At 38.5% G+C, this 11,014-nt stretch overlaps 1 protein-coding gene across 1 annotated transcript in view; it reads left to right on the top strand.

Moving 5' to 3' along the window:
• The window catches only part of LOC126109469 (uncharacterized), a 172,971-nt gene that overhangs the window by 121,493 nt on the left and 40,464 nt on the right, over positions 1–11,014 (top strand). The window contains 2 exon segments of the mRNA XM_049914497.1: positions 6,574–6,863; positions 9,241–9,431. Of these exon segments, the coding sequence (XP_049770454.1) occupies positions 6,574–6,863; positions 9,241–9,431 (481 nt within the window).

Genomic DNA, 11,014 nt, shown 5'->3' with positions numbered 1-11,014 from the left:
GCTGTACAGCATCTTGCAGATGTCTCCGGTGCTCATATTGAACAGTTTGTGTGAGTGGTTGTTTATAAAAAAATCAAATTATGCCTTTCTCACTTGTTTGTCTTTTTCTGCCCATGTCCCATTCCTAATCAGTTGTAAATGGAGACATTTCTATACATCTCTCTTGCCTTCACAGTGCCAGATTTGCACCTGGTGGGCAGAAGTGGAACTAATTTATTTCCAGGATAAATCAGTTCTGCATTAACACATTAGAATATCTGCCAAGTTTCACTGCCATATGATAATTACAGACCACACTGGACCTCTGTGAGTAGCTGCTCTATAATTATAGACACCCAGTAAATGTAGATGTGACAGCATCAAATTGACAAAAGATGTGTGTTTTCTGTACTGTTGGCACCAGGGCCACCATTGTAGCCAACCCTTATGCTTCATGGAAGAAAATAAATACTTTTTGTTCCCCTCTTCACTTCTATTTCTTTATCTGCATAAAACTATATTTATGGTTTACCAGTTTACATTGTATCGGTTTCAAAGCTGCATATCCAGGCAAGAGGATGCAGGGATTATGTAAGCCAATGTTGGTGATGAATGGTGTGCATCTGCATGTTCAGCAGAGTCACTGATTCCATTTGGTGCACAATATTTGGATGACTGGTGCAGCCATCTTCTTCACGTGCTGCAAGTTGTGGTGTTATGTGTACCCACTGTCTGAACAACGACCAGAGGGAACTGTTGTCAGTTGTATGCTGCTGTTTATAACTGACTTTGACTCCTGCTAGCTGCTACACCCTTTGATGTTTACAACTACATCTACATACATACTTTGCAAGTGATAGTACATTGTGTGATGCAGAGTATCGTGTATCACAATTAGTCATTTCCTTTCCTGTTCTACTCATAGATAGGGCAAGACAAAAATGACTGCCTGTATGCCTCTGAATGATTCCTAATTTCTCGTATCTTGGCTTCGTGCTCCTTATCTGAAATGTACATTGGCAGCAGTCAGCCTGAAATTCTAGTTCTCAAAATTTTCTCAATAATGTCCCTCAATAAGAATGTCACTTTCACTCCAGTGATTCCCATTTGAGTTTCTGAAGCATCTCCACACTACTTGCACACTGTTCGAAGCTACCGCTAATAAATCTAGCAGCTCACCTCTTAATTACTTCAATGTCTTTCTTCAAGTCAACCATATGTGGCCACCTTTAGAGATGAGTCACACTTTCCTAAAATTCTCCTAATAAACCCAAGTGGATCATTTGCCTTCCATATTACAGTCCTTGTATGCTCATTCCATTTCATACTGCTTTGCAGGTTATGCCTCGATATTTAATTTACATCATTGTGTCAAGCAGTACACTGCTAATGCTGTACTTGAACATTATCGGTTTGTTTTTCCTATTGATCTGCAGTAACTTACACTTTTCTACATTTAGAGCTAGCTGCCATTCATCGCACCAACCAGAAATTTTGTCTAAGTCATCTTGTATCCTCCTACAGTCACTCAGTGATGACACTTGTAACTGCAGTATCGTCAGCAAACAGTCACAGACTGGTACCTACCCTGCCTGCCAGATCATTTATGTATATAGTAAATAATAGGTATTCTATCACACTTCCCTGGGGCACTCCTGATGATATCCACTTCCCTCACAAACACTCGCCATCAAGGTGAACATACTGGGTTCTGTTATTTAGGATGACTTTGTGCCACTCACATACCTAGGTACCTATTCCACATGCTTGTACCTTCATTGACACACAGTAGTGTGGCACCATGTCAAATATTGTATGGAAATCTAGGAACACGGAATCTGCCTGATGGCCTTCATCCATGGTACACAAGACCTCATGTGAGAAGAGGGGAAGCTAGTTTTGCACAAGTGATGCTTTCTAAAACTGTTCTGATTTGTGGACAGAATCTTTCCCTCCTGCTGATGGCAATCAGTTTGAAACCTGACAGGAGTTGATGCTTTCAATGAATACATGTCCATCTCAACCAGTTTCTGGGTGAACAATGTGAAGGGAACTGAGGGCAGTTGGGCATTTGGAGTTGGTTACCTCACAAAAGGCCACTACTCACAGCTGCACAAGAAGCTGCACATTTTCAGTGGGCCAAACAGCTTACAAGCCGGACAGTAGCTGACTGCAGGCATGGAGTATGGTCCGACATGTCACAGTTTCACCTTTTTTTCAAATGGTGAGCACCTACAGGCCAGCGTATGGCAGGTGTAACTCAGACTGGAAGTAGTTCTGTGATATTTTGTGTGTGTTTTTTCTACCACGAATTAGACCTACTAATTCAGGTTACAGTGAACGAGTACCCGGACGTTTATTGGGTTGGTGCATAAACTTGTAGCATTTTTCCTTAAGTTTAATAAACACAATAGATAGGCGTAACAGAGATTTTAGTCATCAGTAATATATTCTCCATCACTATTTACAACAGTCTGCCAATAGCGGAGTAACTTTTTGATTATGCAACTGTAGAAATCGTGTGGTTTTGAGGTGAAGATGATGTTGAGCCATGTTCAGAATGCATTTCCATTTGAAAAGGAAGTTCCTTGAAGACTGTTTGGTAGAGAGTGGGAAAGGTAAAAATCTGAGGGTGCAAGAGCAGGGGTGGGTGCAGAATAACTTCCCAACCAGCTCCTGTATAGTGATCATAATGTCATGCATTCTTCCTGGGCAATTTTCTTGAATTGCACCTTCAAGACATCTCAATTGTTGACAGTAAATGTCAGCAGTGGTGGTTACACCTGCGGGAAGCAAATCATAGTACACCACAGCTTTGCTTTTCCACCAGATGCATAACGTTATCTTGTGTGGATGCACACGTTTTTGTAAAGGAAGTTGCTCCTTTGTTTGGGCTCAACTATACCTCACTTTCCTTATATTAGCATAAAGACATGATTTCTCATCACCAGCAATGACGTGGGATATAATGTTTGATGTTTTTCATGAGCGATTTGATGACAAGCAAATAGAGATGTACATTTGGCCACCCATTGGTTTTTGTGATTTTGGTAGAGGGCATACAGTGCCCATACACCCAATTTTTGAGCCTTCTCCACTGCATGGAAATGTCGCATGACAGTGGAATGATTGCAGCTGATCACATCTGACAGTTGTTGTGCACTGACATGTGGCATTGTGGATTAATGCGTTGAAATCATCTTCACCAAGCCATGAAGGTCTTCCTGAATGTGGAGGTCACTAATGTCAAAACGATCTTCCTTAAAACGAGAAAGTCATTTTCTTGCCACGCTCTCTCCACTGACATTATGCACATACATGGTGCAAATGTGTCTAGCTGCATCCAGTGCTGTCACCCTCTGCTGAACTCAGACAGAAGAATATGTCAAATATGTTTTGTTTTCTCTTCTGGACACTCCATTTTGTAGCATCCAGAGCTCCACTCACTATCGCCAAATGACAACACGTGAACACAGATAGCAACAGTGAATTACAAATAACAAATGACAGTCAATAAATAAATCAATAAAAATGGAAACTAACATGCAAAACTTATGCACCAACCTAATATTTCAACGTTTTTGTTGACCAAGTGATGACCTATCTTAATTATGTGACTGCTGTGGTCACTCCTGTCTTAAAAAAAGCCAAGATGGTTCCTTTCATAAGGGCATGGCCAATTTCTTTACCGATCCTTCCATAATCCAAGATTGTGCTCCATTTCTAATCACCTGGTTGTCAATTGCACATTAAACTCTGATCTTACTTTCTTCCTTACTCTCATCTTCCAAAATAACAACAGCCACGTACAGTCCTGGTCTGACAAACACTGAGGCACATTATTGCACCTTGACTTGTCCAATCTTAATCCCACACAAAATATCTGGGCCTGTTTGGAATAGCAGGTGAAATGTAACAGTCATCATTCTCACTATTTGGTGACTCTACATGTTCTAATCAACTAGTTATTTATTTATTTTCTTCTACATCAACATCTATTCTCTGCAAACCACTGTTAGGTGCAATGTCAGAGGGTACATCCCATTGTACCAGTTATTAGGGTTTCTACCCATTTCATTCATGTATAGAGTGCAGGAAGAATGACTGTTTGAAGGTCTTTGTGTGTGCAATAATTATTCTAATCTTATCCTCACAATCCCTATGTGAGCGATATGTAGAGGGTTGTAGTATATTCCTAGAGTCATCATTTAAAGCTGATTGTTGAAACTTTGTTAACAGACTTTTGCACGATAGTTTATGCTTATCTCCAAGAGTCTGCCAGAGTATCTTCGTGACACTCTCCCATGGATCAAACAAACCTGTGACATGTTGCCCTCCTTTATATAGGTTCAATATCCCCTGTTAATCCTATTTGGTATGGGTCCCAAACACTTGAGCAGTATTCCAGAATTGGTCGCAAGAGCAATTTGTAAGCAATCTCGTAAATAGTCTTCACGGGTTTGCCATATACCACAACATCTCCTCGGAGCAACTATCCAAGGAAATACATAGAATTTGCACAACATGATCTGGCAGCAAACCCATGAAGACTATTTACAACTCATCCATCAGGAAAGCTTGAAGAGTCACATTGTAAGCAATCTTCTTTGTAGACTGATTGCACTTCCCCAGTATGCTACGAATAAACTGAAGTCTGTCACCTGTGTTGCCCTCGACTGATCCTATATGATCATTCCATTTCATATCCCTACAGAGTGTTACACCCTGGTATTCATATGCCTATTGCAACAATGACTCATTGATATTACAGTCGTAGGATGCTATGTTTTTTCATTTTGTGAACTGACAATTTTACAATTAAGCAAGTTGCCTATCTTTGCACCACTTTGAAATCTTATCAAGATTTGAGTGAATATTTATGCAGTTTTTTTCAGACAGTACTTCATTCCAGATAACTGCATCATCTGCAAAAAGTCTGAGGTTACTTTAATATTGTCTGCAAGGTCATTAATATACAACATGATCAGCAAGGATCCCAACACACTTCCCTGGAGCACACTTGAAGTTATTTTTACATCTGACAATGACTCTCCATCCAAGATAACATGCTGCATCCTTCCCACAATCCAGTTACATATTTCACATGTATCATTTGGATGATTAATCGCAATGATATGGAATGAGTCACTTTATATTCACATTACACATTCATACATAAATATAGCTACAAGCTGGTCATTTACAAGGATTTGTTTAAAATACAGATGTGAATTAGTAATTCCTGCCTACCACTTTGACATATTACATATATAGAAATTACTCTACAGAATAGGAGTAGTTTTTGAGAAACCTTTTTCAGTTTGTTTTCAAGTTTGCTGCCTATCAGTCATTTTATACCATTGAGTAAATAATCAAATACTTTGGTGGCAGCATTGTGCATCTCTTTTTATGTTGATGATGACCTTAATGTGGAATAATGAATGTCATTTTTTTGTTTTGATATAATAATTGTGTACATCATTGGTCCTTCTGAAAACTGTAGTGGGCCATTTACAATAAACTACCTGAGGGAATAAATACACTGTGAAGCAATAGTCATATTTCCTAAATTCTTAAACAGATGTCTACAATATAATAGTGTGTGTGCACCATGTGTTATTCTTACAGCACATTTCTGAAAAATGAAACCTTTCTTAGCAAGAGAAAGCATCGTCTGCAGGGGGGACTGTTAAAACTTTATAAAACTTTGTTTCCTAATGGTTAGTTACCCCAGTACATCATTCCATATTATATTTATGAAAGTAAATACACATATTATGTTAACTTACAGGTTTACCTGACAGTTTGTAGTGATGCAAAGTGCAATGTGGCCAAATTGAGTTGTTATAGGAGTTCAAAAACGATTTTTTAAAATTCTCATTAACAGGGAATCCAAAGAATTTTGAAGTTTCCACCCACATGTGTACCATCACCATGTGACCTTCGTCACTGGTGTAGTACCTCTAGGTGTGCAGAACTGAACATGTTGTGTCTTTTTGAAATTGAGAGTGAGTCTGTTTGCAGACAACCACTCAATAATACTTCTTGGAACATTTTTTATCATTTATTATGTTGCTGTATGTATTTTTGGATTGATTACAATACTACTGTCAGCTAAAAAAAGAACTACTTCTGTCTGTGGCATATTGGGCCAAAGATCATTTACATATATGAGAACCAATTATGGACCTAAGATTTAGCCTTGTCGAGTCCTATAAATGATTTCTACATAATGAGAACAATCTCCCCATGGTTACATTGCATAAATTATTAAGTACATCTTGTCTGCAATTTTTTTGGTTACTTACTTATGACATTATCTATGGGTTACTTCCACAAAATTTGTCTTTAGCTAGGAGACTATTGCGATTCATACAGTCAAATCCCAAAAATGGGTGTATCCATCTGAATACGGCATATCTCAAGAAACTTGTGGGTTCTCTTTCTAACTGATTTGAGGCCTTTACACTGTATTAGCAAAATGTATCTTGGGGTGACACTTCTTTTGTTGCACATGCTTATAATGAATCATTGGCCTGTGATCAGTCATCGAGAGTTGTACTGTCATTTTGCAATGAATGCTTGCGTCTTCAGAGGCCGGGAGCAACAGAGGAGGGCAGACCCAGACCCAGTCTGCTGGGAGATGGGCAGCTGCCGGTGGACATGATGGAGGTGGACAAGCCACCCCCGCCACCTCACCCAGCCGGCTCGGACCTGGAGGCAGCAGCGAGCACCGCGCGGCCCTTCAAGCTGAGACCAGCGGACGACTCGGTGGTGGGGCTGGCTCCGCCCCCACCCAGGGTGACCGTGGTGGGTGCTGGGGGCAGACCGCCCCCACAAGAAGGGGATTCCACACACCGACCAGTCCTCATCGGAGGTGGCAGGTGAGTGCCTCTGCTCCTACAACGTTGATCAGATACAACTTTATCATGAAACCCATCCATACTTTAGGAATAGACTGAATAGGGAACTCTTTAATGCAACACTGTCCTATAACTGCAGAAGTACAGGGTGCCCATTAAACATCTTTACAACTACATATGCTTGACATCACTGAAGTATGGGGCCAATCTAAAATAATATGAAATGTAGAAGTTAGAACATCAACAGCCAAGATCGCTAAATATAATTTTATTTTCCATGGCCGGTTTTGGCTAATCTAAGGTGCTATAGAAGATCTTATGCAAATACGTTAAATATGTATAATATATCATGTCAAGTTTATGACATGTCATTCCAGGAATGTGAAGAAAGTGATACATCAATTTGTCAACAATGAAGAAAGATTACATAAAATAACTTGCATGTTGCATTTACTGCAGAACCTCATACTCATACAACAGATGAAAGGAGACAGGAAACTCACCTTTCATCTGTTGTGTGCATATGAGCTTATGCTGTCAGAACAATATGCATGATATTTTATGTAAATCTTGATTTATTACTGACATGCCGAGGTATCACTTTCTTAGTGTTCCTGGAATGACATGTCACAACTTGATGTGGTATACTGTACATATAATAGAGATGTATTGAGATGTATTTGCATAAGATCTGATTATGGCAACTTAGATTTGTCAAAACCAGTTATCAGAAAAAAATTATAATTAATAATCTTGGCTATTGAAGTTTTTAAGTCTACAACCTTACATCTTAATACTTTTAAAACTATACTGTATAACAACAAATGGTTTCCGGTGTGTGATAAGATAACTCATAAACTTTTGTTGCCCCTTTGGAAGAGTGGATTGGGAGAAGATGCCTTACATTTTACTGTTATCAAAATTTTGGTTACAATTGTCATATTTTTGTGTTTCCAGCAGAAGGATGTTATTCAGGAAGGTATTTAGAAATGAAATTTCTGCACACAAAAAAACACTTCAGTTAGCGTGTTTATAAATATTTTTTTCTGTCTTACCATACTTTTGCCATTCTAGCTTATCATACGGCTAAAATAACAGGTATAATTTTATCATTGTTACCCATAGAATATATTACATGTAAACTTTACTTGAAAGATAAATTTTGTAAAAGGCCTTAAACTAAATCATTATCATATTGTGTTTCTGTGTCTCTAGTTACCACAACCATTGCACGCATTTTCTTCTTGTGCACAGTCTTGCAAACACACATCTTATCCAAGTTCTGGAAGAGAACTTGAACCCACGACAGATGTCACTACACTTTCTCACACGTTTCTGTCCATCTGTCCTGCAAGTGCTGAAAAGTCTGCGTTGTGGAAGGCCCTGGCTCTTATACATCAGAAATGGTGGTCAACACAGCACCTGTAATTGAGAAACTTTCTTTCAGTATAGTTGGCAACTTATTACATATAAAATGTGCCATCATGCCCAAGTATCAGGGTGGTACACATAATGGAGTCACATGACCAAATATTGTCAACAACACAGGTTGTCGATAGCAATGCAAATGTCGACACCCAACCTACTATCAACATGTCAATGTGTGTCCACTTCTAGTGGCACAAATAATGTCTAGTCTATATTCAGTCTTCCTTCATGTTCTCTCCAGGAACTCTACAGCAACATGTTTAAATATGCTATGAATGCATGTCTTCCAGTCCTTTAGGTCTTTAACTTTGATTCAATACACCTGGTTCTTTACCAAACTTCATAGTAGTAGTTCAGTGGTGTGAGGTCAGGTGACTGTAGTGGCCACTAAATCGTTTCTATGTACTCAAAAATTGTGTAGCAACCCCATTATTATAATAAGAGTAGGTAGATTTTATTAGAAAAAATGTAGTATTAGGGAACTGTCCACTAATTTGTAATCGCCCTTCACTGAAAGTGCATTAGGCATATCATTTTTTTATTGGCGATGAAACAGTTAGCTGTAGTGTCTAGAATTGTTTTAAAATTATTTATAATAAATATTATTATATAGCTTTAATTAATACCTGTTTTGATAGTTCAATATATTCCCGTTTAATTCCCTTATCACTACCATAACACTACTTTGTATAAATTTATGTACATACTATGCCACCTACTTACTAATCAAGGTAATCACCTTCCCTTTAAGTGTATCTGTTGTTTGCACAAGTGTGTCTACTGGCAGTAATAGTCATTATGATCAATTTCTACAATTTTTATGTATTATTTACAAAAACAGGATACAGGTAGCTAATATTCAGAAGTGAGAAAGGTGCAGCACAATTATTTAAAATCTATAGCTAAGCTGTACTTTAACTACATGGTACTTGAAGGCTCTCTACTGGCTTTGTTTTTTTCATTGTTACAGGAAGCCATCTCCACAGACACTGCCACCCCCACCGTCCGAGTTCGAGCGTCCACCACCACCGGCACCGACCACCCCCAGGCGCCCACCCTTCGTGGTGACACCTCCCACCCCTGCATACAGCCCCGCCCCCACAACCAAACCAAAGCCTTCAAGTACCTCCTCCAGTGATGATGCTGACGACAAACTGGAAGGTAGGTTTCCTTGTTCCTTATTGATCATTTCTTTTCTGCCACATAGTGGCAGGCACTCAACAGTCATTTCTCCAGCCTACATTTAAATTTGGCTTATTAATTTTCTGGGAAGAATTTCATATTTTAGTGCCTTATTTGCAGGTGGGTATAGTGGGTTGGTATTGGACTGATGAATGATTGGTTGACATTATTACGATGCAGTCACCAGACACACTAAAATTACAAAATGTCATAATGTTCTTGGATGGTTATGAGATAGTAGGTGCTGTTACTGAGTTTAAAGCCATTGTCCCCGCACCCCTCCCCTCCCCCATCTGCTGCACAATAAGCTTGCAAATGAGACCTGCACACCATGTAGTTTTGTTTACTTTCTTTTTTTTCTCCAACTGTCAGGCGTTAATAAATCAACGCCCTTTTTTTCTTCAAATTTCCCATTCAGATTCGTAAAATCTATACTAATATATGAACAATAAACATTAGGGTAGACTTAGGCTATTAAAACAGACTGCAAGAAAGAAAATGAAACCACGTTTTCACAAAACGGCATTTTCATTGTACCAGTCACTATTAACAGGAAATCTGTACATTGCTGTTTAAAGTAAATGTATAGCTTATGTCTGTCCAAATGTTCATCACAATATTGTGTAAAATTTTCTAGTAGATCAGTCGAGAACCTTTAGAGATCTTTTTCATTCAAATTCTGTATGATTTATTAAAATTTTGAGTTTCATACACACAAAACAGGTGAAGTTGCAATGACAAGCCGAAATTTGCATCCTGACATAATTCTCAGGGATACCCCAGATTAAGACCTAAAACTAGTTCCCATACACATTTATTAATGAAAAGCATAGCCTTGTTCATTAGTATTCATACAAAACCTACAATCAGGGATTATTTTACTTCATAGCTAAGGAGACTGACTACAAATAAAAAAAACTGTCAAGCCATCAGTATCCCCTGTGTAATCTACAAGATACTCACATAAAGTATCACCAACCACATAAATATGATGTCAGATCTTAATTGAATAAGGGAGAAGCTGGATGTAGAAGTGAACAGAGAAAACCGTCCACTGTGCATGACTTGACTGGAAATACGGAACAGAACTATGAGTCTGAACTACCACTTTGTCTGGGGTTTACAGATTTTGAGAATGGTTTTATTGCAGCTTAAAAAAAGAGATCTTACAATGCATGTCAGTAAACTGAAGAATGTATATGTTAATGCCAATCGAAGAAATCAAGTAAAGTGTTATCACTTTACCATGATTATCTAACTATCAGTACCTCGAGAGGAAGTTTTCAGACTGTTAAATTTGGAAAATTAAGAATTATAATTGTGTTAGTGGAACATATGTGAACTATCTTATCTTTGGGGATGCTACTATGCTGCTTGCTCTAAGGCAGACAAACTCCAACAAAGAATGAGAAAACTGAACAGAAGGCTTGAAAATCAGTTATAGTAAGACTAAAATATTGTACAATTAACACATAAAATATTCTGCAAGTGCACAGTGAAGTTGTATAACCTTTTGAGGAGTAGTTGTGTATAGAACAGTTGTAGATGACAGCTAGACAACC

This window comes from Schistocerca cancellata, chromosome 12, assembly GCF_023864275.1.
Source record: "Schistocerca cancellata isolate TAMUIC-IGC-003103 chromosome 12, iqSchCanc2.1, whole genome shotgun sequence".
Classification (NCBI taxonomy): Eukaryota; Metazoa; Arthropoda; class Insecta; order Orthoptera; family Acrididae; genus Schistocerca; species Schistocerca cancellata.
The sequence above is the reverse complement of the archived record's forward strand: the minus strand, read 5'-3'. Positions and strand labels throughout refer to the sequence as shown.